Source organism: Tenrec ecaudatus, chromosome 2 (genome assembly GCF_050624435.1).
Source record: "Tenrec ecaudatus isolate mTenEca1 chromosome 2, mTenEca1.hap1, whole genome shotgun sequence".
NCBI classification, from domain to species: domain Eukaryota; kingdom Metazoa; phylum Chordata; class Mammalia; order Afrosoricida; family Tenrecidae; genus Tenrec; species Tenrec ecaudatus.
This window is the reverse complement of record NC_134531.1, coordinates 45,137,887-45,153,048: the sequence shown is the minus strand read 5'-3', so window position 1 is coordinate 45,153,048 and position 15,162 is coordinate 45,137,887. Positions and strand designations below refer to the sequence as shown.

Here is a 15,162-nt window from a genome sequence, read left to right as displayed (position 1 = left end):
CACGTTGCTGCTCTGACAGCCGTGGGTTCAGCAGGAGTCTGAGTTGATTCCACAGTAACTGGTGGTGGTAGATTTATTTTTCCATGAAGGGTGTGGGGGTGGGGTGGGGTGGGGAGAAGATCTGTCTTACTCATGCAATGACTTCAGAAATGATACAGAATGATTTAAACAAAGAAGAAAATACTTCCTGTCCTTGACACAGAAACGGATTTCATGATTTGATCACATTTGTAAAGTCACTTTCTGACTTACTCGCTTATTGTTTACACGATTTCTTTCTCTTTCATTTATGGGCTTTTCTCTCTCTGCCCTCACTCATTGAATTCATCCTCTCATTGTGTTGATGCTCCCCTACTTACTGTGAATTCTCCCTTCTTCTTAAGAGTATTTTTAAACTCCAGAGTCTAAATGACTCCATGTGAGCAATCTGAAGGAACGAGAAGGAAACCCAACATTTTATAATGTTGACACCTTTTTATACTGTCAACAACCGTAGGATGAGAGGAAGACTTATTTGCAACCTGTGACATGCAGATGACACAACTCTGCTTGCTGAAAGTGAGGAGGATTAGAAACATTTGCTGATGAAGGTAAACAATTGCAGGCTGGGATTACAACTCAATGTTGAGAAGACCCGAATCCTCACCACTGGACCAATAGGCAATGTTATAAATGGAGACAAGGTTGAGGTTGTCAAGGATGTCATCTTGCTTGGATTCACAAGCAACCCTCATGGAAGCAGCAGTCAAGGGATCAAAGGACAAGTTACTGTAGGTCAATCTGCTGCACGAGACCTCTTTAGAGTATTGAAAAGCAGGGATGTTACTTTGAGGACTAAGGTGCAACTGACCCAAGCCATGGTATATTCAATCACCTCACATGCATGTGAAAGTTGGATATTGATAAGGGAGAACAAAGAAGAATTGATACATTTGAATTATGCTGAAGAAGAATATGAGAAGTACTGTGGACTACCAAAAGAACAAACAATTGTTGGAGGAAGTACAACCAGAATACTCCTCTGAGGAAAAAAAGGCGGGGCTGTGTCTAGTACTATGGGCACGTTATCCCGAGAGACCAGTCTCTGGAGAAGGACATCATGTTTGGCAAACTAGAGGGGGAGAAAAAAAAGAAGGCCGTTGATAAGATGGATCGGCACAGTGGCTACAACAATGTGCCCAAACAGAAGAACGATTTTGACCATGGGGCAGGACCAGGCGGTGTTTCAGTCTGCTGTACATCCGGTGGCTGTAAGTCAAAGCCAAGTCAAGGGCAACTCGCAACAATAACAACAACAACAGCTTTTAGTGACTGCAATGATATCATGTGCACAGTAAAAATTAAAAACATGTTTAGTCATTCATTCTGGCACTGTTGAGGATTCACATCGTAGCATGTACACCCACAGCGTGGGCATGGACCATTCAGTGGTTTCCGTTTCTCAAGGTGTGCAACCATTTCCACACTCTTTCCCAGTTGTTTCTTCACCGATTGTAAACATCCCTCCCTCATTTTTTGTTCTTTTTGAGAATTAGAATAAATACAATGTGGTCTAAAAACTGTCCCTGGAGTATCAATGGTTTTTGATCTTATCTAGGCATTTATTACAATTTGGCACCTTATTTTCAGTAATAATTTCATTTTAGTTTTGTAAAGGCATTCGAACTCAGAAACAAACAAATATGCAAACAAACATTTTTTACTAAAGTAACTTCTGGTCACAAGAATTTGCAGTGGAACAAATGGAGGACTTGGTTAGAAAATAGGAGAACCGGGCTTCATGTACTTTTAATGTCCTCAGTCTGAGGTTTTAGTTTTCCTTTATTATAATACTTCACATTCATGCTCCACTGAACCCCATCCCATGGGTGACTGAAAATAGGGTGATCAGGGAAGTATACGCAGTGGAAGGGAAGCAGGGAAACAGCTGGCGTCTAATAAAGAGAAGCTGCCAGAGTCGTTGAGCCTCGCCTAGGAACTGTGCTTGCATGCTTTTATCCATCACCTTGGCTTCTTTTCTGTCCTGGCACCTGGTAGCCAGGCCACTCGGGTTTCCAGAGCCCCACATTGATAAATCAGAGATCTCTGAGCTGCGTAGCTTCCCTCTCTCTGCATCAGAAAGTTGGCCAGCTACACTTATTTCTGCGGGTTCCGGTTTTTGATTAGTTGAAACCAGATGGTGTCTGAGTCAGAATGTAGCTCCCCGGGAAAGGAGATTTAGCAAAAGGCTATGGACGGTGGGTAGAATGGCGAGGTAAAGTCTAGAGAACTGACAGTCAGTTGGCTCCAGTGGCTTCTGGTTGATGAGCCGGCTGGCCGCGTGGGTGCGGAGTGGACTGCTAACAGCACACCCAGCAGTTCAAAGAGGAAGCTTCTGCTTCCCATGAAAACGCACAGCCCCAGAACCCTAAGGCGGAATCCACCGAACCGCAGGGAGTTCAGGCTTCCTGGTTCTAGTTTAGGCTCATTTCTCTGACGTCGACCTCTTGCCCATTTTCTTCGTCGTCTTTATTTCTGAGTCTTGTGGTTGTTAATAAACTCCATCCCTAGTTCCTTTCTCAGAATAGCACGTTGGTTGTCCCCACGCATCTTTTTATGCTAGGCTGCTGGTTGCCAGCCTCACATGGGTTCCCTCCCTCCGGTGCCTGCTCTTTTGCCCCAAAAAACGTGTAGCTGGGAGTGGGCACTCCTCCGGGTAAGGAAGGCGGTGCGTGCTTTGGGAACAGATGTTTCTGGACAATCAGGAGCCTTGCAGTTCTTCCGACTCCAGAGCTGCCCTGCTGAGTGACTGGTGAGTTTGGCAGCACATCGCGCTTCTTTCAGCTGCTCCGGTGGGTTTGGGAGGCTCTGAGGGAATACAGGAATCTGAGGATTCTTTCCTTAGCATCAGCAGCTCGGTGTAAGTCTCGCTTGAGGCTCCTTTCCCTCTCACTGAAACGGTTATTGCATTTTGCCCAGATACCAGCTCCACCCACTTCCTTGCCTGGTGTAGGTGAACACTGACCAGAACGCCGTCCACTTAGTGTTTAATTGCTCACAGAATTTATCTGAAAAGATAGGTCAGCTTCGGCGAGGTCTCCATAACACATTTGTCAACGTGGGTGCCTGGATGACCTGCGCACATGTGTCCTGATGTAAGCGGCCTTGATAAGAAAGGAATTCCATCCCCTGAGCAAGGAGCTACCAGAAAACAAAGACAAGTGTAAGGAGGTCATTTGTCCGCCCCTAGGCGCAGACCCTTCACTTGAAAAGTCCCAAGCGATTTCACTGCGTTCTCTCTTTCCATTCTCTTTCTTACACCCGCCCACCTATCCGCCCACCCACCCAACTTCTTTTCCACTCATGAGATTTCTTTTCTGTGGCCCAGCTTCCCTTCCTTATCTACATCTAGCTTTAGAATGCCAGTCATTCCGGGCCAGCCTTTCTCCTCTCCCCATTCCAACGGGCATCCAGACAATACCCCAGTGAATGCCAGGCTTTCTCCCGCACCCACACCCCTCCCAGCCCCCATCGTTTTGGACAAGCCCCACACCTGCTAGCTCCCCTTCCCCCTCCCCTCGTCTCTGTCTCGGCGTGCACAGCGAGCCTCGGACGACACGTGCTCCCAAACGTCCGTCTGCCCAGGGCTCCTGAGTTCAATGTCACGCTGCGCACAAGTGGAGCAGGCGAGCAGGGCTGGCGGCGAGCGGCGGGGAGAGACCTTGGGCGGCCAGCAGAGGGCAGGCGCGAGGAGGCGCTGGCGCGCGAGGGCTGAGCCTCGCCTCGCGTCGCCTCGCCTCGCCTCGCCTCGCGTCGCCTCGCTCGGGCAGCGCCAGCCTCAGAGCGCCAGCCGCGCCGGAGCCCGGAGCGCAGCCACTGAGGGCAGCGGCGGCGGCGGGAGCGAGGCGCGCAGCGAGCCGCGGCGCGGGCGGGAAGCAGCAGCCGCCGCCGCCGCCGCCGCCGCCGCGACGGGCACAGCGGCTCGCCGGCAGCCGGCTCGGCCCCTGGGCTCCTCCGCCTCGTGTTCCCGGCGCCGGGCGGCCGGCGAGTCTGGAGCTCGCGCCGTCGCCGGCGGCGTCCCCCGGGTATGGAAGGAGGCGGCAAGCCCAACTCCTCGTCCAACAGCCGGGACGATGGCAACAGCGTCTTCCCCGCCAAGGCGCCCGCGACGGGCGCGGGGCCGGCGGCGGCCGAGAAGCGCCTGGGCACCCCGCCGGGGGGCGGCGGGGTGGGCGCCAAGGAGCACGGCAACTCCGTGTGCTTCAAGGTGGACGGCGGCGGCGGCGGCGGCAGCGAGGAGCCCGCGGGGGGCTTGGAGGACGCCGAGGGGCCCCGGCGGCAGTACGGCTTCATGCAGCGGCAGTTCACCTCCATGCTGCAGCCCGGGGTCAACAAATTCTCCCTCCGCATGTTCGGGAGCCAGAAGGCGGTGGAGAAGGAGCAGGAAAGGGTTAAAACTGCAGGCTTCTGGATTATCCACCCTTACAGTGATTTCAGGTGAGGGCCCCGTCTCCCCGCCGCCCCCCCCCCCCGACGCGGCACGCTGGGTTCCCGATCGGCAGCGGGGGCTCCCCGGGACCCGTGGGGAGGGGGTGCTGGGCACCGCGGGTGGCGCTGCCCGCGGCTTCCCCGGGGCTCCCTCTTCTCCCACTAGTTTCCACTAAGCTGGAGACTGGAGGGCGAGTTCCTGTTGCCTGGGAAGCTCCTTTGCCTCCTGGACTTCGGGGACAGATCGGGGAGGAAAGGCCACAGGGACCCCCCACCCCCACCCCGGACAGGAGGATGCTAAGTTGTACCAGGAAAACTTTTCCTTGGCCCGTGGGAGAGTAACGAGCGAGCGGGAAGTCGCTGGGGTGGGGTTGGGGGTGGTGGTGACACCTTGGCCCTGCTCCCTCCTTGCCTCTCAACTGGGGCAAAGACGCGCCTGGGGTTTTGGAGAGGATGGGGCAACTGGGGACAGTGAGTCACTGGTCTTAGCTGTTCCAGCCTGTCGCGCCCCTGGGGAGTGTTAATCTGTTTTTCATCTGCTTATAGGCACTGGGTATCCTCCATGCGTGCCTCCACTATAGTGCCTGGCAGGGGGAAGAGGGGCAGTGTGCGCTGGAACAGTCCCCAATTGGCATGTCAGTGGAGCTGGGGTGGCCAGGCTGAGCAGAGCCTCCCAGGAAGCCCTGAGTTTCTGAAACTCACGCTGGGCTGGGGGACCAGGCGCGTTCCCAGAGCCCCCTTCCTGAAGCCCAACACCACCCTTTCTTGACCTTGACTCTAAGTCTATTTCAGAAATCTCTTGCCAGTTTCCCAGCTCTCGGGAACAAGGGCAGGAGCGCTGCCGGCAAGGGAACTCTGCTTGGGGAATTCAAAGGAAGGCGTTTCCAGTTCCTATTTGTCACCCAGTATTCCTTCGGTGCATAAGCACCTTTCGAGATTGACACATGAAGGTCGTGCAGTAGATCCTCTTATTAGCGTGCGCGCACCCCGTAGCCACTTGATATTAGCTCCTGAACCGGCTAGCCTTTCCGTTTATAACTGGAAACTAGTAACTCCGGGTGGCCTTTATTTATTTATATAATGTCTCTAAACTCGCCTGTAAACGGAAAACGAACAAAAGCAAGGGAGAAGGTATGCATGCTAAGCAGTTATAATAGAATCCTACCAAACAACAAACTAATACAGCAGTAAAAACAGGCAAACAGAAAACCGCGATACTTTAAAACTGCTTTAGAAACTACCGGGAAGGAATTCTCTTTAAAAGCCACATCGTGCCTTGGGAGCTGTCCGCGGTTCTGAATAGCAGTAGCTGTGGAGACTCCACACTCCTGTTACACAGAGCCTGGGAGTGAGTCCTCTGAGATAGGTATCTTCTCAGAAAGTAGTAGCCTGTTTTTAAGCTCATAGTATGGAGGCTCTTCATTTCCAAAGGATATAGTAGGATCTAGATGAGACATTTATAAAGCTTATCAGCATTGCCTTGGAAGCAAAATGGGTCATTTCTGACGGTGGTGTTGGGCTTTGGTTTGAGCAACATTTGTGGAGGATGCTGGTGGGGCTGTGGTTTAAATGCTGGGCTGCCAATGGAAAGGTCTGCTTCTGGGAAGATTGCAGACTTGGAGGAATCATTTTAGAAGGTCCTTGAAAGAAGAGGAGGGGAATGTGGGAATAAAGGCAAAGATTTTAAGAAAGACCAAACTTTCCTATCTGATAGAGACTGGTGGAATTCTCCCCACTCCCCAGGTTATGGCCCTGAGTCACCTTCCAGAGCAGGCTATGAACTTCCCCTCATGGCTGAATCTTGAACCAAACCATACCTCTAAACGGGAAAGAGTCTCCCTGGTGATGTACACAAATCTTAGAAGAATCAACAATTTGAAGCAGAAGGGCAGCGTTTTCCAAAGGCCAGAGTTCAATAGGGCTGGAAGAGAAGGGGAAATGGAGACAGGAAACAAGAGGAGAAGGTGGGATAAGTGATAGAACACTGTAGGGACTGCAATGAATGACACGAATCACAATATGTATGAGTTATTGAATGTAAGACTGATCATTTGCTTTACCAACCTTCACTCAATTCTCAACAAAAAGTCACAGCCTTAGAAACCCTGTGGGGGCAATTCAGTTCTGTACTGTAGAGTTGTTCGGGGTCGGAATTGACTTGTCAGCAAAGGGCAATGGGTTTATCATTCATAGATAATTAAGAGCCAGGGTTAAAAGGGCCTGGTAAATAAGCGTGCTTCCTTTATTAGGGAATCCCTATGGAGACAAGCTTATGAATGACCTTGGTAAAGATGTCATGTTCTTTAGAATGCTGAAGGTTGAAATCATGTGGGAGACAGACTCTCAATCTTCATGGGTAGAAACCTTGGTCTATATCAGTCAGGACAGTGAGTGTGGTCTTTAGAAACATTTGTGGTTCAGAGTTTTCATGGGAATGATGTGCTATATTTTGTTGATGTAATTTCACTTCCTATTCTGTTATTACATGTGATAGGCATTTCTCTTCAACAATATGAGAGAATCACACTTTTTGAAATGGTGACGCAGATCAAGTAATTAAACAGTTGCCTCGACTTCACTGGGTTTAAAAAAAAGGTCCCTTAATTGGAGTTTATGAAATGAAGGAGTATTCACATTTTCCTCAGAAAGGCCTTATGAAGCAAAATTTCTCTTTAAAAACAAGTACCCACAAAGTGAAAAAGTGTGTAATGGTTCTATTTTAAAATGCACTTCAAAGAAATGAGAGGTGATTGGGAAATGAGCTAGTACTGGAAGTCATTTCTAGCATGGAGTAATTTGAATTTTATGCATAAATGAAAAGGTAAGCATAGATGAAAAATAATTATTTAAATTTGTAACTGGGCCATACCTGAATAAAGTAGATTTTAAAACTGATAATTGCAATAGATACTCTTTTCTACAAATAGAAAACCTGACTAAATTTATCATGTAAATATTAATTGTATAAGAGTAATTCACATCTTCTGATCATTATATTTATGAATTTATATCCTCTCAATACCACCACAAAAATTTGCAAAACCCCTTAAAAGTAAAAATAACATATTAAGATAAAGTGACAATAAGAGAAAAAAAATTGCCTTTAAAAACATTTCCCACCATAAGGAAAAGCAATGTGTGAATAATCTGAAACAGCTACTAAAAATGTTTGTGGTCCACAAAGATGTGACGAGAAGCTTCCCTGAGAATTTTGATACCTTTGCATGATAGGGGAAATCACCCCCACCCTGCTGAGTGTGTCCTAAGCCTTTGGCTCCAGAGCAGGTCTTTCCGTTAGCAAGATGGCTGATGACGTAGCATCCTCTTTCAGGATGATTTCTAAGGCTGTTTCCTTCCCACTCCCCTCAAGGGACAGGGCTGTGCTCCACTGAGACTCCAGGATCTCTGCCTAGGTGCCTCTTTCACCCGCCAGAGTGAGCCCCAGAGTGCTATCGCTGTGTCTGGCAGGTACTTTTCTCTTACCTCTGTGTGTAAGTAGGGCATAAGCTCTGTGTTTCCCTTCTTTTTCCAGAGGGGATGATGTTAGAGACCTTTATACACTAAAGAGGAGTCAGACTGTGTCAAAACTGTTAGAAAAAACTGGAGGGAAGCTCAATGATTCAGTCACACCGTCTCATGCTGTTTGATCTACCATGGTAACAGGATGGCTGTCCGGAGAGTTGTCTTAAAATTATATTGATCTTTGTATAGTAAGGATATGGGCTTAGCCTTTGTGACTGGTACACATATGAACAGTACATATAAATATAAATGCATATGAATATTTTGAAAGCACTAACAGTGATATGATAACTTATCAGTTAAGAGTTCATTTTCATGTACTGCTTCAAAAGGCAATAATGACCAAACATTGTGCTTTCCAAGCCAATGGGCTGTTAGGATCTCATCTCATTCAGGTAGACAATATTCCTAGTCAGTGGATAATGATCTCTAATGGTGCTGTGGATTGAGTGATAGCTGCGAACTGCAAGTTCCAACCTACCAGCAGCTCTACAAGAGAAAGATGAGGCTCTTCTAAGAATTTAGTCTCGGAAACCTGTATATGAGTCCGAATTGACTTGAATGCAGTGGATGTGGTGTGGTTTGCGTCCAGTGTCTATTGCCAGCCTATATCTTGTATTCTGATAGGAGTGGAGGTTTTGTTTCCAAACTTCTTTTTTTTTTTTTGCACTGATTTTCATCAAGATGTGTGAATGACAGTTTTCAGATTATTACATTGTAATACAAGGGACTCCGGGCATGGGAGTTTCTTCTTGAAGCAATTACCACTTCTGGAAGTTCATGTCTGCCTTCTATGCACCCACAGCTGTACTGATGCCAGAGGCCATGGATGTGTTCGTTAGAGAGGGGAGGTTTCACCTGTCTCACACCACCGTAGCGAGGCCGCTTGTTTCCAGGAGCTCTGCACAAGAAAACAATCTGACCTTCTGGGGTTTAGGACTAATTAGCCTCCTGTTATGCAGTCTTTGTGCTGAATGCACTCTGTCTTCTCTCTGCAATTCCTCTTCTATTTCCTCTCCATGTACACACAGCCAAAATTAACTACAAGAATTTGTTATAATTATTTTTTTATTTTTAATGAGTAAGGTGAAGTGAGGCCTTTTTGTACCTTAAAATTTATGTACATTTGTCTTGGAAGTCTATGTCAATCCTAAACAGAACTAAGACTAGAGTAAGATTATGTGTGAGATTAAAGTGAGATTATTTGAAAGATTTGGTCGTATGGATTTATTACTTTTTCATGGTTCACATGGAAGTTATAAAACTTTTACATTTTAGAAACTGTTATAAGCATTTTGAAGATACTACAATGATCTTGCACTATTAAAATACTACAGCATTATTTTCCCATCAACAACTTTCTCTGTAAGTCTAACTTGGGCACTATTTGATATGTATTGATAATCATTGGGCAGATGCATTTTTATAGATTAATATTTAACTATGTGAAATTGAAGATAGTTATGCTTGGCGTAAGTGAGCTGAAATATACTGGTATTGACCACTTCAAATTGTACAGTCACATGGTCTACTACACTAGGATGGGCAAGTTGAAGAGGAATGACATTGTATGCATTGTCACAGAGAAGATTTCCACATTTCTCCTGAAGTACAACATAGTCAGTGATAAGGTAATAGTCATACATGGAAAAGGAGGCTAGGTAATAGCCCTATTGTTCAAATGTACACGCTAGTCACTAATGCCCAAAAGGAAGAAATGAAAGATTTGTACCAACTTCTAACCATGAAATTGGAAACACATAAAATCAAGATGCCTCAATAATTACACTGATGAGTGAAATGTGTAGACAAGGAAGAAGGATTAGTAATTGGAATAAAAATTGGCGTGGTGAGAGGCATAACATCAGAAATTGCATAATAAAATTTGTTAAGACTATTTATTGCAAATACTGATTTTTAACAATATAAGCTGTGTCTATACATGTCAGCCTTGCCAGGTGAAATACACAGGAATCAAATCAGCTTTATCTGTGGAAAGGGAGTCTCAACGTAGTCAGTCCGAAAAAGGCCAAGGGCCAGTGGTGGGACAGATCACCAAGTTCAAGTTGAAGCTGAAGAAAATAGAAACAAATCTGTAAGAGTCAAAGTACAATGTTGATTATATCTCACCTGAATTTGGAGACCATCTCTGAAGTCTTGGCATGAAGGTCACATCTGACATCCTCTAACCTGAGAAGAAAGACGGGGAAATCAACTCTACAACTTCCCAAGGCTGATTGCTAAAGGGCAGAGGTCGGGCATGCCTCATCCTCCATCATCCTGTGTTCTGACACCTAGCATAGCTGTCAGGACCCGGTACTTCTTAGCTGTGCTTCAATAATCTGTTGCAATGGCTTCATAGAACTCACAGATAATATTCACAGTTATGCAGGTTTATTAGGGAAGTTAATAGGGTTCCACAACCAGGATCAGCTAACTTTTAGTATACAGAAAAATGTTCACAACAGAGCCTTTTCTCAGCTAGCAACTGTGTCTCTCCTGGTCCTCAGCCTCTCAGCCACTTGGTTCCTTTGCCTCTGCCTTATTCACTGTTTGAGGAAGACCACCACTCTTCCTTGTGACCTCAGAATTGCTCCTCTATATCCTGAAATCAGTGTGACTCTTTTGGTGCCTCTCCTGTCTCTGCCCTCTGCCACATCTGATAGGGATCTTCCACATCTTTTGCTGGTGGCTCTTTCTTGATTATCATTGGGGTTCTTTATTTCCTAATACTGCGATGGCTTTTATAGTTAGAGGATTAGCTAAAGTGACTAATCGCCAAGGTAGAGTACTCGATATGTTATTTAATGGAAAACAAGGTGAAGAATAAGAGTTGAACAGAAATTTCAAATGGCAGCTTATAAGCCAAAGTATTCTAAGGAAATGTGCAAAGACCTCGAGTTGTAAAGCTTGACATGAAGCACATGCCCAGCATATCACTAGCTGAAAGAATTGAAGGAAATACTCCAGCCTCGAGCTGCTGTATTGGAGGATTCTATGGGCCTCATAGTCGGTGATGTAAAAAGCATCAAAAGAGAATGGGAGGAGTACCCAGACTGACTGTCAAGAAGAACTGGTTGACATTCAACTATTTCAAAAGGTAGTATATAATCAAGAACTTATGATATTGACAGTAGAAATTCAAGTCATCTGGCAGGCACTAGGAAAATAATGCACCAAGAATTGAGACAGAATAGCCATTGAAATGTTTAAGCAGACCATAGAATCATGGGAAGCCCTCATTCGTTTAAGGCAAGAAATTTGGAAGACCGCTTTTTGCTCAACTGACTGGGTGAGATACATAGACCACACCAAACTATGGATCACATTGAGAAGAATGAGAATTCCAGGACACTTCGTTGTACTGACAGAACCTGTACATAGATCAAGAAGCAGTTGTGTGAATAGAACAAAGGAATACTTTATCGCTTAATAATACACTCTATGGCTTAATAATACATCATCAGGGTTGTATTCTTGTGCCACATTTACTCAAGGTGTATGCTGAGAGAATAGTCAGAGAAAACAAATCCATATATAAAAACAAACACTTGGAATAGAGATTATAGAAAGGAAGGCTTATTAATAACATTTGATATGCTGATGACATATTTCTGCTTGCTGAAAGGGAGGAGGACTTGTGACCCAGGCTACTGAACACCAGGGATTAGTTTTCAGTATGGATTACAACTCAGTGTAAGCACAATCCAAACCCTCACAACTGGACCAGTGGGTAACATCATGATAAACAGACTAAAGATTTAAGTTGTGAAAGATTTCACTTTTCTTAAATCCAGAATCAATGCTCATGGAAGCAGCAGGTAAAAAGTCAAATGATGTCTTGCGTTGGGCTAATCAGCTGCATAAGACCTTTTTCAAGGGTTGAAGGGCAAGGGTGTTACTTTGAAGACTAAGATGCAACTGACCCAAGGCATTGCATTTTCACTTATTCCATATGCATGTAAAAGTTAAGCAATGAATAAGAAAGGATGAAAATTAATGTATTTGTATTATGGTGCTGGTAGAGTCTTGAAAGTACAAAGAGTATTGAAACAAATCTGTCTTGAAAAATGTACAGCCAGAATGCTCTTTAGAAGTGAGGAGAGTGAGAGAGATTGTACCTCACATCCTTTAGACATAGTATAAGGAGAGGCCATTCCCTGGAGAAGAACATCGTGTTTTATGACATAGAGATTACACATTCACCCAGTGGCCACAATGCACATAGCAATTATTGTGAGGATGGTGTGGACCTGAGCAGTGTCTTGTTCTGTTGTGACGGAGGGTGGGAAGGAACTCAAGTGCATCTAACAACATATTTATGAAGTTACATACAACAAAATAAAAATACAATGGGGAATATTTTATCATACCCTCATGATAAATTACACTTCAATAATACCTTCTTGACCAAAACCCACAAACCAGAATGTTACTACCAAATTGCAATATAAGTATTGTGATTTGTGTGCCTCATTCCTCTCAATCATGTGACAAGGAAAACGTGAGCATGAGCGTTTTCAACGAGTCCCTAGGAAATAGAATGCAAATAGTGTGAGATCGTTAGCACTGCGTGAAGGTACTGGATAATTTCCAGGGCCTATCAGAAAATTCATTTTATCATTTTTTGTAAAGACATAGCAAACTATGAATTAGGCTGGCACTGTATATTTGAAAAGCAGAGGTAGTGATAATACAGGAAAAATCTGCATACGCAATGAAAAAAAGTATTTTTACTTATACTAAGTACTTCTAAAATAATGCTCTTTGTGATGTCATCTTGATGCACCACTTGCCATTAGTTTTTCAGGAAATAAGCAGGAGAAAATGTGGATTCTCCCTGGTACCTCCTGGAATTATCTTGTGTTATTGCAAAATAAATCTTCACAGTTCCATTAAGTTGTGCATGCATGCGTGCACATGCATAAATGTGTGAAAGAAACCATTCAAGGGACAGCTGCACTCAGTGATGTGCACATAAAGAATTGCAAAACACAATGAGCTAGCCACACGTACACATTGGAGATACTCAGGGGTGTTTCTATTTTTCCCGTAGTACCACTGGTGCTGCAGCAGACATCTGTGTGCATTTCTATTCACTGCGTCCTGGGCAAATTAGTATCTGGATTTGAAAGATTGGACCATAGGTTATAAACATTTTTGGGATTCATGCGTACTGATTTTTACTAACTTATTTTGCCTCTAGCTGAGACACTTTAAAATGCAAGATCTTATTAATATTCCTATTTAGATATTCACAGACAGTTTTAAGAAAGCAAGTCTAACTTCTCCATTCCGTTCATTGAATGGTGGTAAGAGTGATCGTAAGAGGTAAAGGTAATGATTTAGCACACTGCGTACAATCTTTTTGTGACTTTCCAGTACTCTTAGGATGTTTTGGGCACACCTTCCATGAGCTATAAGACTACCTGAAGTCAACGTACCTCTCCCTCCAATTTCACTTTTTCACTGTGTTCCAGCCACACGAGTGTAATTTCTCCGCACTGACTCGATGTCAATGGGTTTTTCTTATTTGCGTTTTGGTTTGAGAACAAGCCAAACTTTCTCCTTTCACAGAGCTGCCATGAGACATGTAGCTCCAGTATTTGAAATATTTTTCCCTCACTTGATATAACCAGTTATATCTAAACTCATCATATAGATATTGATTTAATTATTGTGGTCACATTGACACTCATCTTCCTTTTTATTATCTATCTCTGCCTAGTGATTCATCAGAATTGTAATCATTTTTATGTATATTCCTTCAATAGACTATAAATTCTGTGACCTTTTCAATCTTACTATTATACTCCTAGTGCTCCAAAAATGCACACTGGAGACTTTGTCAGCCAGCCTTTAATAGATGTTTTTTGTAAACAGCTTTTTAAAAATATAATTCATCTGTCACACAACTTATCCATTTTAGATTACCTAATTCTTCATTTTACAGTATGTTTGCAGAGTTGTCCAACCATCACTGCACTTGATTTTGAACATGTATTTCTCTGTGAAACTCCATGCACACTAACAATCATTCCCATCTCCCTAAATATAGGTACAGTAATGATTGCTTGTGTTGAGGTGGCTTCAATTCATAGTGACCTCCTGTAATTCAGTGTCCTGTATGCAGGACAAAGACATGTGTCTTTGTCCTGTACCACATTCCAACATTGGCATGTTTGAGTCTGTGTGTCAATCCACCTCCTCAACGTTTTCTTGTTTTTTCTGATCTGCTCCTTTACTAATCATGATACCCCTTTCTAGTGCAGGATCTTCCAGACCACAAGTCTGAAGTAGCTATTACATTAGCCTTCCTTCAAACTCAAAGCTCACTGCCATCGAGTCAAAGCAGACTCATTTCGACCTTGTTTGTTAGAAAGAGGTCATATAAATGGGATTGCATCAGGTGAGTATATGGGATTGTGGTGCTGGCTTCTTTTACTTAGCGTTTTCAAGGCTCACCCATATTTGTAGCATGTAGTAACCCCTTATTCATTTTTTATTGCTGAATAATTTCCCATTTCTGTTTTTTCTGCATTTTATCTTACTATTGACCAGGTGAGGAATATCAAATTTGGGCTACTGTGAATACTTCCCTTATGAAACACTTTTCTTATGTAAATTCTTTATATGTGGAGATATATTTTCATTTCTCTTAAAATTGAAAGTGTTTGGTCACCATAACAGACTTTTAATAAATATTTACTGAATATTTAATCCTACAGTTAATGAATCCAGATGAAATCAGTGAAAGCTCTTTTTCTCCTTGTTAGCAAAACCTGGGATCCTATCTTCTCTGTCACCTAATAATACCAACCTCAACAATTAAACTTTTCTGTGTAGCATACAAGCACGTCTAAAACTATGGACAGGTTACATGGTATTAGCACAGTGACCTAGACAGATGGTGAGGACTGGGGCAGCATCGGTTGGTTTGATTCTTAATTCTGTCATTTACTCTTAACCCTCCTACCTAGTAAGAAATGAGTGTGTTGATATCAACAATTCTCTCAACCTGCAAGGAAAGAGGACACACTCATTGCAATGTTTTCACTCTTTTCCTTCCTGAAACCACTCCAGAATAATGTGAAAAAACGCTTGGGCAAATGGGGCAAAGGAGGGAGAGGAGGCAGTAGAGAACCAGAACTCCTTCGTGGGGGGTGCGGGAGA

The 15,162-nt window shown here is 44.2% G+C and overlaps 1 protein-coding gene across 1 annotated transcript in view; it reads left to right on the top strand.

Moving 5' to 3' along the window:
- The first annotated feature begins 3,962 nt into the window (after positions 1-3,962).
- The window catches only part of HCN1 (hyperpolarization activated cyclic nucleotide gated potassium channel 1), a 521,083-nt gene continuing 509,883 nt past the window's right edge, over positions 3,963-15,162 (top strand). Inside the window, exon 1 of the mRNA XM_075541016.1 lies at positions 3,963-4,476. Within this exon, the coding sequence (XP_075397131.1) occupies positions 4,067-4,476 (410 nt within the window). The 5' untranslated portion in view covers positions 3,963-4,066. The remainder of the gene's footprint in view (positions 4,477-15,162) is intronic.